This window comes from Poromitra crassiceps, assembly GCF_964638095.1.
Source record: "Poromitra crassiceps genome assembly, chromosome: 1".
NCBI classification, from domain to species: Eukaryota; Metazoa; Chordata; class Actinopteri; order Beryciformes; family Melamphaidae; genus Poromitra; species Poromitra crassiceps.
Genome location: NC_139623.1, coordinates 30276889 through 30294618, shown reverse-complemented (window position 1 = coordinate 30294618; position 17730 = coordinate 30276889). Strand labels below are relative to the sequence as shown.

General features: G+C 41.0%; 1 protein-coding gene across 1 annotated transcript; it reads right to left on the bottom strand.

Annotated features, from left to right (window-relative positions):
• Window positions 1-3329: 3329 nt before the first annotated feature.
• chrne (cholinergic receptor, nicotinic, epsilon) lies at window positions 3330-11145 on the bottom strand (the record flags this gene model as incomplete). Its single annotated transcript, XM_083650057.1, has 12 exons — window positions 3330-3497; window positions 3599-3732; window positions 4989-5199; window positions 5697-5811; window positions 5967-6081; window positions 7062-7262; window positions 7392-7492; window positions 8074-8229; window positions 8340-8449; window positions 9148-9192; window positions 9844-9977; window positions 11076-11145. The coding sequence occupies 12 exons, from the start codon at window positions 11143-11145 to the stop codon at window positions 3330-3332; spliced, it is 1560 nt and encodes a 519-aa protein (XP_083506183.1).
• Between the last annotated feature and the right edge of the window lie 6585 nt (window positions 11146-17730).

Below are 17730 nucleotides of genomic sequence, written 5' to 3'. Positions count from 1 at the left end.
AATTAAAAGTTATGACCAGTTTAACTAAAAAGCATATAGCCTGCCTTTGATTCCTTTTTATGTCATATTAGTTAAATTCAGACTATTGAAACCGGATTAGCATGACCAGGTTAACTTGTTTTATTATTATTATTATTATTAACTTGTTTAAAAACATATAGGCATGTAATTCAAGATAAATCTGCCTTTTATTTCATATTTCATACAGTTCAAATAAGACTTTCTGAGCATGACCAGTTTCACTTGTTTACATTTAAAAACATATAGGCCTGTAATTCAAGTCTGCCTTATTTCAATTGGTTTTTAGCCCTAGTTGCACTTCTGTTGCACTTTTTTGTTCATTTGAGGTTTATAACAGTGCATGAAGGCATTGTGTATTAAATTAATGCGCTATTTTTTGTGCAATAAATTTGAGTGGTTAAAAAAAAATCTGAAATTTGGGTCGCGACTTCATGACAAGGAAAATAGTGGGTCCTGAGGCTACACCAGTTGAGAACCTCTTAGTCGACCCTAGCAACCATCTACAAACACCCTAGCGACCAGCTGGAAACACCCTAGCAACCAGTTACTACACCCTTGCAACCGCCTAGAGATGTCCTAGCTACACATTGCCGATTGGGGCTGTATGGGCAGGGGCGTTGCAAGGGGGCAGGGCATGGCAAGGACAGCAAGCACAATTAAATTTTTGTTAGGAAATTTAGCTTCTAGTATATGTTAGAACCCTAAGAAAGCCATACAGTACATCCCATGAATGCCCTAAAGGTCTCTATTTTGTGGTTGTAAAGTTTCATGAGGGTTTTAGTATCCTAGAGGCCACAATAGGTCATTTTATACAGTGAGGTCAAGGCCTAAGTGTTTTCTCACAGTGATCATATACAGTAGTAGAGGGACAAACACCCCAATAGATTAGCAGATATCGACACATGAAGTATATATTGCAACAATGCTCATGTGACAGCAAAATACAGTCCTGGTTATTTTATTCTCTTTTTTAAGATTTCTGAAATAGTTTAGCACAATTTAATGGATGATAGACTTCAGACACAACTGCTATAACATATATTTAAGGTTTAATTTTCTTAAATTTTTCTTTCTTTCATCGGATTTTCAATATATGTGAAGATAAGTCACACATTGTAATAAGAACCGGTTAGGCAAGTTATGATGCATCAAATTAAATATTTATTTAAAAAAAAGCATGGCACAAAGATATCAAGACAATATATCTCATATAGATAACTAGACTTCCTAATAAGTCATAATAAGAAGAGTGAGGCTCTGATTCAGAGATGGCCGGCTTAAGGTATACGTTACATGTAAGTTCTTCACATAAGACAAGGGACATGGATTTGTATTCAGACTTTGGCATTATGGTTGTGGTTATCTTTATTTTAGGCAGTGCATCCTAAATGTTGAAACTCTTGCCTTCTTGGTGGCCAAGCTTTGTCAAGAGAGTGTTTCTGAAGAACGGGCTTTTCAATTCACTTTCAAAGCACCTTTGCTTTGGGCCATATCTATTGCTCAAATAAAACAATGTCAGCTTAATCAAAGAGAAAAAGATGATTTTTTTTTTATCATTCTTAAAAAGAGAGATGTTCTAAAAACATGCTTCATACAACATGATTATATCAAGAACCACCTAATAGAATGTAAGTTCTCTTGTCCTTTATAAGATGAGCTGAGAAGTGTGCTTTACTGCAAAATGGCTTACTGCTAATTTCTGTTGGTTAGGCAAACATGGAAGACTTGATATGTTTCAGAAAAGATGGATTCTATGTGGCAAGTCGCCGCAAGTGTTATCTGTAAAGCCTGTAACACAGCAATGCACTTTAGAAGCCTGGGTTGGTTTAGGAATATGGTTTGCAATGTGATGCATACGATGGATGTGTCTTACCACATTTAGTGCATGAAACCAACCAATCAATCAGTCAATCAATGCACCTTTATTCTTTACTTCTGTTTGTAAACCCATTAAGCATTCCACGTAGAGCTTGGTGGTTCCATATGTCACCTAACAATGCCTAATGTTTTTTTTTTACTTTGATAGTTCTTCACAGACACATACTGTAACTCTCTGTGTGTGGTGACAAGTGGCTTTAATAGAGTCACCGAGGACCAAAGTTTGAACCACCACCATATAGTTAATACATAACCAGACAAATAAGAATAAAGGTCCCCCAAAAGGTATTTTTATAGAGTTGACATGGAAAATCTCACATTCTCAATCTCTACCATAGAACCACGTTGTTATTAAATCTACCAAAATGCATCTACTGTATACATCTAGATAAAGAAATGTACCGGTAATGAATTACTGTGATCTATTTAGCCTCATTTTGAAATAGGCATTCAATCAACCCCCCCCCCCCACACACACACACACACACACACAAAAAATAAATAAATAAATAAAAATAAAAAATTGTGTTTTTTTTTTTGTTTTTTTTTTACATAGCCTAAAGCCTACACTGAGAAATTCAGCGATACAATTCGGATTATATGGGCTTTTGACAAATTGTACATGTCATATACTGGACCAATCATTTGTAAAACTGATCTAATAGGTTCAAGAGCAGCAATATGCTGTAACCTGCTGTCATTCCATGTCAGGGAAACATAATGCTTACATCATCTATTTACACAGGCAAATATGCAGATTAACAATGGTAATAATTACTTATTTTCATCAGATTTTATTATTAGCGATCTACTTAAAGCTACCACTCATTTGGACAGGCTTGGGCCGCTATCAGTATTTTGATGATAGTGGTTCTTAGAAATAGGTTCACAAAGTCGACCATTATAAACATTACCTTTGTGTGTATTTTTAAGCTCTAAAAGGTTTGCTCATATTGCTGATGTCTGTAAAGTTATATTTAGCCTATAGCCTACCTAAAATGTAAATGGTTAAAACAAATTCTAGTATCTTAAATTCATATGAATGAATGAACTTAGATTATTCATATCCCCAGTGGACAAGTTCATGTAGATTTCTTTTTAAATGTAGTATGAACTGGGGTTCTCTTTAAGCACTTGTTTCACCAAACTTGATCCACTTTCTCTCAGGAGCAGATAGTGTCTCTCCAAAGAACTTAATTTGCAAGTTTGAATGAAACTCTGAGAACAGTGGCTGTGCCACAGCTGTCTGAGGGTCTGAACATGGACACACAGATTTGGTTTTAAATGTCTGCTGCACGGACTTAACCGTGAATCGTAGCCTGCGTGGAAAAGAGCAAGACCACTAACACCAATGACCCAAGACCGCTAACTCGTATAGACACCACACCAACAACCCTTGGTGAGGTTTTGAGAGCGCTCAAGGCTTTTCTTTAACTCGGGACATATTTTTTGCTCTGCCCGGGAAACGGAGTGTCTGGCGCTGTATTGAAGTGTCCTGTTAGGAAGATCGCCACTGTGCCCAGGGTGAAGAGGAGTATGGCAGCCCAGAAACACACCTTGTCAATCATCTTTCCAATCAGTACCCAGTTTTCTATTTCCTAATTGGAAATGAAGGCAGAAGAGAGAAGGTAAAAAAAAGTCAATTGTATCTATTATATTTAATTTGAAATTGCCTAAAAGCTTAGAAAGTAACACTTACAGATCCAGTATCGTTTTGTTGTTTTGTGCTCTCAGCAATGAAGTTACAGGCATCCACACATTGCTTGATCTCGGGTGCAGCTTGAGCCAGGCTCTTATACAGGTTGGCTGTGCAGCTGACATCTATATCGTCCACTAGAGGGAAGGAGACGGCTGCAGTTAGACAACGCCATGCCATGCCATGCCACTGCATTAGCTGGGCCAGAGATTAGCCACATAGTCACGCCAATGGGGCGTGTGTCTCTATGCACTACTGATATATTTTATTTTATTTTATGTATTTGTGTAGGGACAGATACACGTACATATAATGTTTACAACATGTAGTGTTAAAACATCTGATGTCCTGTACCACAGCATTTATAGCCCAAGGCTAGTTTGCAATGCCCTTACCCCGCTAGCCGGGCGCTTCTCACTCATACTATGAGCAAGAAGTGCCCGGCTAGCGGGGTAAGCAATGCCCATCCCTAGATGTAATTAAAAGTACTCGTTACAAAATAAAATACCGTAAAATACAATAAAATGCATACATTAAAGATAACAAAGATGAGATACTAGAAATAGAAATATGAAATACACACACATGGTGTAATAACCCTGTGATAAACAGATTACGTGTAACATAGGGAAATAATAGATTTGATGCTAAAGTTTTCTTAAAACCTGAGTTTCACACCATCATCTCTATCAATGAGCACACCGAATCATTCAAATTTAGGACATACTAAGTTTTAAATGCACGCCGTATTTTATACTTACTATAGTGGTGTTATTTATATGTAATTTAGATTATTATTATTATTATTATTATTATGATTATGATTATGATTATGATTATGATTATGATTATTATTATTATTATTATGTGTTTCTTGTGTTTCAGACTTCCACACTTAGCAGTAGATATCACAAGCTAACATTAGCTGACTAATATGATGAAATGTATGTCTCTAAACTGTGGGGCTTAATGAATCTAAAGCAGGGGTTTTCAAAGTCTGCGACTATGAGCCTCCCCCAAACAATCCCCCTGGATGCCCATGGGATCATGATTATGTTATTTGATCCCGTATAGGCACTTGACTAGGCACTCGACAATTGTGCCAAGATAGACTGATATTAGTTTCTCATTCTGGGAAAGTAAATATTCCACAAAATGATTGTATAATCTTTAACCAAATCACACACATTTGGGCTATTCTATTTGATCTGCTTTAATAATGTAATATTTTTTCACTTCCATTCACTGAGCCTGCCTGAAACTGCTTGGAGCCCCCCTGGAGAGGTCCGCCTCCCACTTTGAAAACCCCTGATCTAAAGGGTTGGAACAAATGCAATTCAAGTTTTTTAAGCCAGAGCTATAAGAGCAATTCAAAGAGGAGTGGATTTCTTACCGATCGATCGTGTGAGACCATGCCTCTCTCTTTGTTTGTCGAACATCATTTCACTGCGAGGTTGTTTCAGCACATACTCCTCTGCCCTCTGCATGAGGCCGAAGGAACTGCGCCTCCGCTCCCTCATGCCGTTCACCTCTGATGGCACCTCCTCGCCCTCATCCACCAGCGGGGCCATGCCCAGGAAGCTAGGGACCATCTCCAAAAACACCTGAGGAGGACGGAGAAGGCCAGAGCGCTCAGTCCATATCTAGATGCTTTGCAGCATGATGTCACGACTGACATGGGTTCCATCTTGTGATCTTGGGCCCCGAATTAAAAAAACATCACACACTCTAAGCCGGCTCCATAGACTCCTATTATAAAGGTTGAAAAAAAAAGCTTTCAAACTTCAACTGCAATTTCTCAAAAAGTACAAAAGATATAAAAAAGCTGAATTAAAGTGATAAAGTACTATAAGTGGTGACCCATTTAAAGTTTGAATGGAGTTTGTAGTACAAAGAGTCATTAGAGTTCAAAGTGGGCATGGTTTGAACAGTCCTGTCATAGACTTAACAGGTACTAAAAACGTTGGCCGACATTCCATGACTGTCTGGAACCGGTGGTCTGGAACCCATGTGACATCATGCTGCAAGGTTTCTATAGACAAAGCTTTCTGACTGTAGAATGCAGGATCTACATACTGTACATGTTTTAGGATCTACGTACATGTTTGATGGTGTGGGACATAGTGTGAGTGTTGGGACTGCGCAGGGAGAAGTTGAGCACCACAATTTGATTGGTAGCGATGAGCGTCGTCACACTCATGACAAAGATCAGGTACCTGAGGATGACATTGAGAGGAGAGCTGTGTTGAGGAGGAGACTGGGATTAAAAATGTCAAAGCAGAAGTTGAAGAGATCCAGAGCGGGTTAGAAAGTAGAGGATGCTGCAGGGAAATGAGATGCGGAGGAGAAACACAGGCGCACACTGACTCACTTGCCAATGAGGGGGACAGACAGAGACGTCTCAGGGATCTTCGCAGCAATAAGAATGAGGAAGACAGTCTGAGCCAGCAAGACAGAGATGGACACAGTCAACTTCTGTCCCCCAGCTGTGAAGGGGACAACAGAGAGTCAGGGGATGGAGGACCTGACATTTCTTTTTTTATCAAGTTTTTTTTCTTTCTTTTTGGTTTTTCTCACATTTCCCCCCCAAATTGTACTTGGCCAATTCTCCCTGCTGTCCTGGTCATTGCTCCACCCCCTCTGCCGATCTGAGGAGAGCCGTAGTCTAGCATATGCCTCCTCTGATACATGTGCAGTCGCCAGCTGCTTCTTTTCACCTGACATCAAGGAGTTCCACCAGCAGGATGTAGTGCTTGGTAGGATCATGCTATTCCCCCCCCAGTTCCCCTCCCCCCGGACAGGCGCCTCAACCGACCAGAGGAGGCACTAGTGCAGCGACCAGGAACATACGGCACTGGCTTCCCACCCACCACACGGCCAATTGTGTCTGTAGGAACATCTGACCGAGCCAGAAGTACTGCTTCCGAGAATTGTACCTCTGTGCCCATGCACTGTGCAACGAAAAACAATGCTAACACATATAAATAAACAACAACACATAAACAAACAAATGCCATGCAGTCGTTCAGCAACTGGTTTCACAGGGATTGATCTAAGATGAAACAACTACAATATTCCGTTCCCCATAGTCAACAAAGTCACAAACAACCAGGTAATTGGTATACCAGTGTTCTCCCTAGAATTTCCCAGGCATTTGCAGCATTTCAGTTCTGAACTTGGTCACTGTACCACCCTAGTCATTGTACCAGATCCAATTTCAGAGTAGGTTGTACTTTCAAATGGGTCTTAATTTAATGCATATCACTGCCTGTGTTAGGGCTAATTCTAAACACTGGTCCTTACAGAATCAGCTCTAAACATCGGCTCATACTTTACTGGCAGTGATGTTAAATTACAAAAATTGTACTTGCTGAACTTAGTGGAAACTCAGTGGAAATACTACCCCATGTACCAACCTTGATCATCTGGGTGGTAATGACATGAATACAACAATGAAGCCACTGACCTTGTGCAGGCAGGAAATAGGCCAGAACAACCACAGAGGAGATGAGGGAGCAGGGCAGGATGATGTTGATGATGTAGAAGAGGGGCTTCCTCTGGATGATGATGTTGAAGAAGATCTCCTGGTACTCCAGGTCATCCGGGGAATAACGAGTGTTGATCAGCTTCCTGGCTGGACGATGGACAATGGCCCACTCGCCATTCTCTAAAGGGGGACAACATGCTAGGCTAGAGTGCCATGGTAGGTAGAAGGAAAAGAGTCCTCACACACTCACTCACGCAGGGTCTCAACAGACCCAGAAATTGTGTGTTTGAGTGTTGGACATGCATGCACCTGTGAAGGCCTCGGGGTCGATGTCCACCCACTCAATAGTAACCCCGGTTTCTTGAACAGCCAAAACGAGGTCCACTTCATTGGCACTGTATGTCTGTGACCTGCTGGGCCAGAGAGGAGCAGTGAGAATTGAACAGAACAGAACAGAATAGAATACAATCATCTTTATTTATATAGCATTTTTAAACAAAGTTACAAAATGATCAAAAGGAGAAGATAAAAAATCCATTATGATAATTTAATGACGCAAGCCGACACGCGTTGGTGTATTTTAAAGAGTCTAGCCCGTTAAATTAAAGGCCTTTTACTTTCAAACCTCCTTGAGTGCCTGGACCTGGATTTTTTTTAATCCTCTCCTTCTGATCATTTTTCCTTTCCAAGAGCACTGGTGGTTTGAGGGACTCCAGCAGCGCTTGTGCCACTTCTCTCTTATAAAGTTACAAAATGCTTTACAAACAAAAAACTGTCAGGTAAAAGTGATGAAAAATATATGATAATAAAAGTCAAACATTAAAAATCTAAAAGGTAAGGTAAACAGATCCAGCCATAATGGAATAAAATAACAGGCAAGGCAACAGGGTTGAGAAATTAATAGGAGTCCAAATAAAAAGACCTTATGATAAATGTATGTTTTCAGAAGATATTTAAAAGATGATATTCAAATGAATATCATGAATCATACCTGAATACTAGGGTGCAGTTTTGATAATCAAAAGGAAAGTAGGTGATCTCAATGGCACAAGTGCTTCGATAGATGGCAGGAGGCAGCCAGTACATGGAGCCATCCTCGTAGATCAACACATTGGCATAGTACGCCACGTCAAACTTGCCATCGATGCTGCAGAGAGTGGGGGTAAAGAAGAGACAGAAGAGTTGACTGGAGACTGAAAACAGACATGAAAAGCCACATAATAGCATTGCAAGCCGGCACTATTAGCACACACTTACTTGTTCTCAAGGACGATGTCAGGGAGCCACACGGTGTTGTATGGCACGCGGATAATATCAATGCCATAATATTGAGTTTTGTTCCAGGCAAGGCGATAATCCTTCCATTGCTGTGTGTGACATTTGAAAGAAGGATAGTCACCAGTGACATAAACACACCAAGTGGACACAACAGAGAGAAGGATAGTCATCAGTGACATAAACACACCAAGTGGACACAACAGAGAGAAGGATTTAGTTATCAGTGACATAAACACACAAAGTGGACACAACAGAGAGAAGGATAGTCATCACTGTGACATAAACACACAAAGTGGACACAACAGAGAGAAGGATAGTCATCACTGTGACATAAACACACCAAGTGGACACAACAGAGAGAAGGATTTAGTTATCAGTGACATAAACACACAAAGTGGACACAACAGAGAGAAGGATAGTCATCACTGTGACATAAACACACCAAGTGGACACAACAGAGAGAAGGATTTAGTTATCAGTGACATAAACACACAAAGTGGACACAACAGAGAGAAGGATAGTCATCACTGTGACATAAACACACCAAGTGGACACAACAGAGAGAAGGATAGTCATCAGTGACATAAACACACCAAGTGGACACAACAGAGAGAAGGATTTAGTTATCAGTGACATAAACACACAAAGTGGACACAACAGAGGACTGAATTAACTGAGAGAGAGAGACCGAGTCATATAAAGAAGATCAACATGAATACAATGGCCAGGGTTTTGCTAATAAATACTATAAGCACAAATGCACACATGGAGAGAGTGAAAAACTCACAATCTCAATCCACACATTGGTCGTAAGAGTCTCCTCCTTTTCATTCTGTAGGACAAGCGAAAAGTAATATGAATGTGAGGTGTAGGTGTTGATCATGCATCTAAGTTACCCTTACAGAGTCAAATACTAATTTTAATTTAATAATACGTAATTTATTTTGATTGTTTTAATCAAGTTTTTCAGATTTTCTCCCCAATTGTACCCCCAATTCCTCCTGCTGTCCCAGTCGTTGTCCCATCCCCTCTACTGATCTGGGTAGAGCCATAGACTAGCACATGCTTCCTCCGATACATGTGCATTCATTCGCCAGCTTCTTTTAACCGGACAGCGAGGAGTTTCACTGGCAGTACGTACTGTAGCATAAGGGAGGATCGTGCTATTCCCCCTGGTCCCAGAACAGGCGCCCTGACTGGCCAGAGGAGGCACTAGTGCAGCCCAAGCCGGAAGCACCGCTGCCGGGAATTGAACCTGGGTCTCGAGTCCACGGTGGTAGGCAAGTGCTTTCATTACTTATGTACTTATGTCAACAACTCTGGGCAGCCTGATGATTGATTGTGTTCTCCTAGGTGATGTGTGAACCTGTAGAGCCTCTTGTGTATTTGCAGTATAGAGGTGTTGGAATGATCTGTGCTCATGGGAGCATGTTTTTTTCAAATGTGTGTTGCAGGAGGGAGGAAGAGAAGAAGGATCTCTCACCAGGGAGATGAGGTTAGTGAGCGTCAGCTTGATCATGACCTCCACCTTGTCCTTTGGACGCATCACTGGGCGGATGTTCTTGCTGTAGCCTCTAAACAGGTCCCTGATCAACAGTGACTCCTCGTTGCACTCCACTGTTTGAGGGAAGGGGGGAGATAGGGGATGAGTTTGTGTGCATGTATGTTTGAGAGAAGTGTAGCTTATGAGGGGAGGGAAACAGCCACATATTCTCAATAATATGTTAAAAATACATTATACTTTTAGGAAAGCATTATTATGCTCATCTTTCCTTAAAATATGGCTGGGCGATATGGTTGAAATCAATATCATGATAATCACGAGGATTTTTCCCCCCTCGATATCAACATACATTTGATCACAATATGGTTCATGTATGCATAATCACGTTAAATAATCAAGCTAATGTTGATCTCATTGAACTGAATGGTAATGTTAGGTGTGATGTCAAGCAAAATGGAAACATTCAAATAATAATCCTACCATACCTAGTTTTATCAGTTTTCAAGTAAAATGTGCTTGTCATCATCAATTTAGACACCAGAAATATCTGTCACGATATTAAAATGTCTTCATATCATCACAATATGATTCCACTGAAAGACGATTAACGATAATAGTGAATTATCACCCAGCCCTACCTTAAAATGTCTTGATATAATTTAACACGTCATCTTCATAAGTTTGATACTACTTAGTATGATGTGTGGTATGAACAGAATTTTTTATTTTTAGGTTAGCATAAAAAGGTCAGTTTACTGAGTTTGGATGGGTTCACTAACTACAGTGTACAGCCCTGCTTATCTTCTGATTTCTGAAAAATCAACTAATTCAGTTGTCATCATGACAATAGCCGACTGATTCCTCTCCACTCCTGTCTATAGCCTATTTACAAAAAACACCTTTCACTTCAACCTGTTGAGATATGTTTCAAAATATGTAAACACTGTCCAAAAATGTATTTGTGTATGTCATTCATTTGAAATATACTTTGAGGGGCCAAAATATATTTTTGAATAGATATCATCAACATGTACATACATTGTCTGTTTTAAATGGAGGTTTTTAAACATAGCAAGATCCCTCTGGTGTCCAGGTTAGTGCAGTAAAGATTAGAGAGCTAGCTGTCACACTGAAAACAAACACACGGCAAACTGAGAAGATGAGTCTATTTACAAAGATGTGCCAAGAGTTACTGAGAACTGATAACTTACCCTGCAACATTAAAGTACAGAGAATAGTTACAACCCCCCAAAATATCCTAAAAGAATGGTCTGCCATCATGCTGTGTTCCTTGACTACCCTACTGTATATTTCAGTCTAAACTTTGAGAGAGAGTAAGAGAGACAAAGGTAGAGGTTATTTCTGACCCCTCGCTTCTCTCCCCCAGCTGTCGCTATCCATAGCTCAGATTACACAGCAGCTGGGAAATGCTAAACTAGGACTTTAAGTCACACTTGGGTCATCCACAATAATCATCATCATTAGGCAATAACTATCTGTGACAGTTACACATGCTACAACAATAACTATCTGTGACAGTTACACATGCTACAACAATAACTATCTGTGACAGTTACACATGCTACAACAATAACTATCTGTGACAGTTACACATGCTACAACAATAACTATCTGTGACAGTTACACATGCTACAACAATAACTATCTGTGACAGTTACACATGCTACAACAATAACTATCTGTGACAGTTACACATGCTACAACAATAACAATAACTATCTGTAACAGTTACACATGCTACAACAATAACTATCTGTAACAGTTACACATGCTACAACAATAACAATAACTATCTGTGACAGTTACACATGCTACAACAATAACTATCTGTGACAGTTACACATGCTACAACAATAACTATCTCTGAAAGTTACACATGCTACAACAATAACTATCTCTGACAGTTACACATGCTACAACAATAACAATAACTATCTCTGACAGTTACACATGCTACAACAATAACAATAACTATCTCAGACAGTTACACATGCTACAACAATAACAATAACTATCTCTGACAGTTACACATGCTAAAACAATAACAATAACTATCTGTGACAGTTACACATGCTACAACAATAACAATAACTATCTGTGACAGTTACACATGCTACAACAATAACAATAACTATCTGTGACAGTTACACATGCTACAACAATAACTATCTGTGACAGTTACACATGCTACAACAATAACAATAACTATCTGTGACAGTTACACATGCTACAACAATAACTATCTGTGACAGTTACACATGCTACAACAATAACTATCTGTGACAGTTACACATGCTACAACAATAACTATCTGTGACAGTTACACATGCTACAACAATAACAATAACTATCTGTGACAGTTACACATGCTACAACAATAACTATCTGTGACAGTTACACATGCTACAACAATAACAATAACTATCTCTGACAGTTACACATGCTACAACAATAACAATAACTATCTGTGACAGTTACACATGCTACAACAATAACAATAACTATCTGTGACAGTTACACATGCTACAACAGAAAACACGTCATCCCCACAAATGATTAAGTCCCCATGTGGGCCAGTCAAATAATATGTCACAATGTTCTAAACTGTATTGTAGTTCCCCTTTTGTTCAATGAATGTCGGTTTGAATGTAGTCTCGCAGTAGCCAGCCGTCGATAGTATCTATGTCTGGTGCACAACTCTTGAAAAGTGGCTAAGGACCAAAATAAAATGCATGACAGGCATATGAACTGACCAACCACGGACCTCCTTATGTGTGTGTGACACAACTCGTGGGCGGTACATTTTGAACCATGCATCAATGCACGCAGAGAGATGGATGTCCGCCATGGTACTATTGGAGCCAGGGGATCTCCCTGGCAAAACTCTGACTTGTGATTCAGACCCGTCTGACGTAAGACGTTGGGTCTGACCATGTGAGACTAGTTTGAATGCAGCGATGAGATGTGTCATTCATGGCCGTAGCCATGAATGAGAAACATGGAGGTCATTTTAGCGTGGCGTGGCCTCTGCCCCCCCGGCCACAGGGGGTCTACACCAACATCACTTACAGGGGAGTTACTTACCCATTCACTTCAATAGAACTGTCCCCAAAGTCTAGCCCCAATGCAACATTTTAACGTTGTGATGAGAGTTGTCTCTTCCTTAGAACCAGCAGCCCAGGACTAGTCTAGCTGCCTTGTTTTGTGCTACTTGTAACTTTTTCCCCCCCAATCTATTATAGAACAATACACATACAAGACAAACAGGCTCAGACACAGGAAAAGAAGTAATAATAATAAAAAGCAAAAAATATATATATACATGTATGTATATATATATATATATATATATATATATATATATATATATATATATATATATATATATATAAATAAATAATAATAATAATAAAAAAACAATAAAAAAACAAAAAACAAAAAAACATCTTTGACATTTGACAATGTAACGTGGAGCTACCAGCTGCATAAGGTGCTTATGTGCTTGTAAGAGATATTGCGTATGGGATCTTATACAAGGGGTCTGTGGGAAATCAGCTGGGCAAGCCGTCAATTACCCCTAACCTCAGTCACTAGTCATTCTTAACCTCGTCAAAGTAGATTAAAAACGGGTCCCAGATAGTTGAGAACTTTCCAAATGAGTTTGTTCTCAGGAGGCAGAGTCTTTCCATCGGTATTAGAGAGACCATGTCCATTAGCCACACCTGGAAAGAGGGTGAAGAGGAGGACTTCCATTCCTTCAAAATAAGTATTTTGGCAACAGTTGTCCCCAGTGTCAGAGATTGCTGCACAGCTGTAGGGAGGTTCAGAGATGACTCAGAGCAGCCGAAGATGGCGAGTTCTGCCTCTGGGTGCAGGGTTATTTTATAGGCCTTAGAGTACCAGTCAAATATTTTGGCCCAGAAACTCATTAATGAAGGGCAAAACCAGAAGGCATGAGATAGCGTGCCCTCGGACACCTGACACCTGTCACACAGTGGTGAGACAGAAGGGAAGATCTTATGTAATTTATGCTTGGAGTAGTGAAGACGGTGAGCAGCTTTAAATTGAATCAGTTGGTGTCTACTATTAACTGAGCAGAGTTGTACCACAGACTGACTCATTTCCCATATAATGTTAGATAAATCAATACCAAGTTCCCCCTGCCACGCTTCTCTAATCCTCTCAGTAGAGGCTGTATTGCGGTTGTCAAACAGACATACAAATCTAGAGATAAGATGCCTGGAGTGAGGAGGGCTCAGCAACAGTAGCGTAGCCAGACTTGGCTCATTGGGTGTGCCACAGAAAGCCAGGGGGTGCCAGGGGGTGGAACAATAACTATCTGTGACAGTTACACATGCTACAACAATAACTATCTGTGACAGTTACACATGCTACAACAATAACAATAACTATCTCTGACAGTTACACATGCTACAACAATAACAATAACTATCTGTGACAGTTACACATGCTACAACAATAACAATAACTATCTGTGACAGTTACACATGCTACAACAGAAAACACGTCATCCCCACAAATGATTAAGTCCCCATGTGGGCCAGTCAAATAATATGTCACAATGTTCTAAACTGTATTGTAGTTCCCCTTTTGTTCAATGAATGTCGGTTTGAATGTAGTCTCGCAGTAGCCAGCCGTCGATAGTATCTATGTCTGGTGCACAACTCTTGAAAAGTGGCTAAGGACCAAAATAAAATGCATGACAGGCATATGAACTGACCAACCACGGACCTCCTTATGTGTGTGTGACACAACTCGTGGGCGGTACATTTTGAACGATGCATCAATGCACGCAGAGAGATGGATGTCCGCCATGGTACTATTGGAGCCAGGGGATCTCCCTGGCAAAACTCTGACTTGTGATTCAGACCCGTCTGACGTAAGACGTTGGGTCTGACCATGTGAGACTAGTTTGAATGCAGCGATGAGATGTGTCATTCATGGCCGTAGCCATGAATGAGAAACATGGAGGTCATTTTAGCGTGGCGTGGCCTCTGCCCCCCCGGCTCTGCCCCCCCGGCCACAGGGGGTCTACACCAACATCACTTACAGGGGAGTTACTTACCCATTCACTTCAATAGAACTGTCCCCAAAGTCTAGCCCCAATGCAACATTTTAACGTTGTGATGAGAGTTGTCTCTTCCTTAGAACCAGCAGCCCAGGACTAGTCTAGCTGCCTTGTTTTGTGCTACTTGTAACTTTTTCCCCCCCAATCTATTATAGAACAATACACATACAAGACAAACAGGCTCAGACACAGGAAAAGAAGTAATAATAATAAAAAGCAAAAAATATATATATACATGTATGTATATATATATATATATATATATATATATATATATATATATATATATATATATATATATATATATATATATAAATAAATAATAATAATAATAAAAAAACAATAAAAAAACAAAAAACAAAAAAACATCTTTGACATTTGACAATGTAACGTGGAGCTACCAGCTGCATAAGGTGCTTATGTGCTTGTAAGAGATATTGCGTATGGGATCTTATACAAGGGGTCTGTGGGAAATCAGCTGGGCAAGCCGTCAATTACCCCTAACCTCAGTCACTAGTCATTCTTAACCTCGTCAAAGTAGATTAAAAACGGGTCCCAGATAGTTGAGAACTTTCCAAATGAGTTTGTTCTCAGGAGGCAGAGTCTTTCCATCGGTATTAGAGAGACCATGTCCATTAGCCACACCTGGAAAGAGGGTGAAGAGGAGGACTTCCATTCCTTCAAAATAAGTATTTTGGCAACAGTTGTCCCCAGTGTCAGAGATTGCTGCACAGCTGTAGGGAGGTTCAGAGATGACTCAGAGCAGCCGAAGATGGCGAGTTCTGCCTCTGGGTGCAGGGTTATTTTATAGGCCTTAGAGTACCAGTCAAATATTTTGGCCCAGAAACTCATTAATGAAGGGCAAAACCAGAAGGCATGAGATAGCGTGCCCTCGGACACCTGACACCTGTCACACAGTGGTGAGACAGAAGGGAAGATCTTATGTAATTTATGCTTGGAGTAGTGAAGACGGTGAGCAGCTTTAAATTGAATCAGTTGGTGTCTACTATTAACTGAGCAGAGTTGTACCACAGACTGACTCATTTCCCATATAATGTTAGATAAATCAATACCAAGTTCCCCCTGCCACGCTTCTCTAATCCTCTCAGTAGAGGCTGTATTGCGGTTGTCAAACAGACATACAAATCTAGAGATAAGATGCCTGGAGTGAGGAGGGCTCAGCAACAGTAGCGTAGCCAGACTTGGCTCATTGGGTGTGCCACAGAAAGCCAGGGGGTGCCAGGGGGTGGAACATACGGCCGCCGCCAAAAAACAAATTGGGTCTTTTCAAACCAGATTTAGAGGAATATTTGTGTGTTGTTTGCTCCTTTTCGCACTCATTATTAGCAGGTAGAAGCAGTCAATTAAATTGTATTTTTTGGCAACATGTAAAACCACTTTGTTTAGTATCTCAAAAAAGTCTCACCTACTTTTTCCAATGAGTGTTCTAGTCGGGAAAGAACGCAAATTTGGTTGGCATGCAGGTTCGTCTACTGCAGAGAGATCTGTAGCGTCAGTGTCCTCTGGCCACAAACCTCCGGTGTGTTGTTGGCTGCGTTCCCCGCTGTTAACGTCATTGTTTCGGCTGCATCATCTTCTGTCTCTTCTCCACTGTACACCACCAATACTACAGGTGCGGGGACGGGTGCACTACAATCCGCACTTGTTGAGGGGGAGGGTGACGACGAGTCATCTTCTTCCTCGTCGTTTCTTGCCTTTGCCGAAAAAGCTTAAAAGCGAGCTTTGTTTCATGTCTTCTTGATTGGCGCTGCTGCTGCTGCTGCTGCTGCTGCTGCTGTGCGTGCATTTGTTTACTTTACGTGGACACAGCTTAACTAGTTTCCCATGATGCTCCGGGGCACATAGGGCAGCGGACAGTTGGACACAGTGCATGACAGCGTTGACATGTGTTTTGCAGACAAAACAAAACACTTTTTACCCCATTTTTTTGGGTGCGCCAGCGGCCTGTCTGGGTGGCATTTGCACACCCTAGCGCACCCGTGGCTACGCGCATGCTCAGCAATACATCAAAAAAAGCATGCTCATTTGGGAGCACTTCAAAGGTATGGATCTTAGATCTAACATAATTTCTGGTTTGCAAGTATCTGAACCAGTTCGTGCCGGGCAACTCGACCTTCCTCTTCAGTTGATCAAAAGATGCAAAATGACCGTCTATGTATAGGTCTCTGATGGAAACCAGCCCCTTCTCACTCCATGCATGGTCATTTCTGTCTGACCATGGAGCCAAAAAAAGGTGATTGAAGCAAATTGGTGTATGTGTAGCGCGTTGTGTTGGTGGTACTTGCAGCAACCCATGTTAAGGGCTTGTCCAGGGGTGGGTACGAACCGCCGACCTTCGGCTTGGGAGTCCGACATGTTAACCGTAATGCCAAGAGAGCTAGCTCCCTTGGCGGAGCTGATTAACATGCCTTTATACTGGGGAGTGAGTTTAACCAATCCACTCGCTACCACTCGGGACTCACAAGGAATCCGTCCTGATTCACCTCAGTTACACTCACCCCCTTAAACTCACTCCACACCCACTGGGCATCCGGGTTCACGGCATCAATGTAACGCGTTGTGTTGGTGGTACTTGCAACAACCCATGTTAAGGGCTTGTCCAGGGGTGGGTACGAACTGCCGACCCTCGGCTTGGGAGTCCACAACGCCAAGAGAGCTAGCTCCCTTGGCGGAGCTGATTAACATGCCTTTATACTGGGGAGTGAGTTTAACCAATCCACTCGCTACCACTCGGG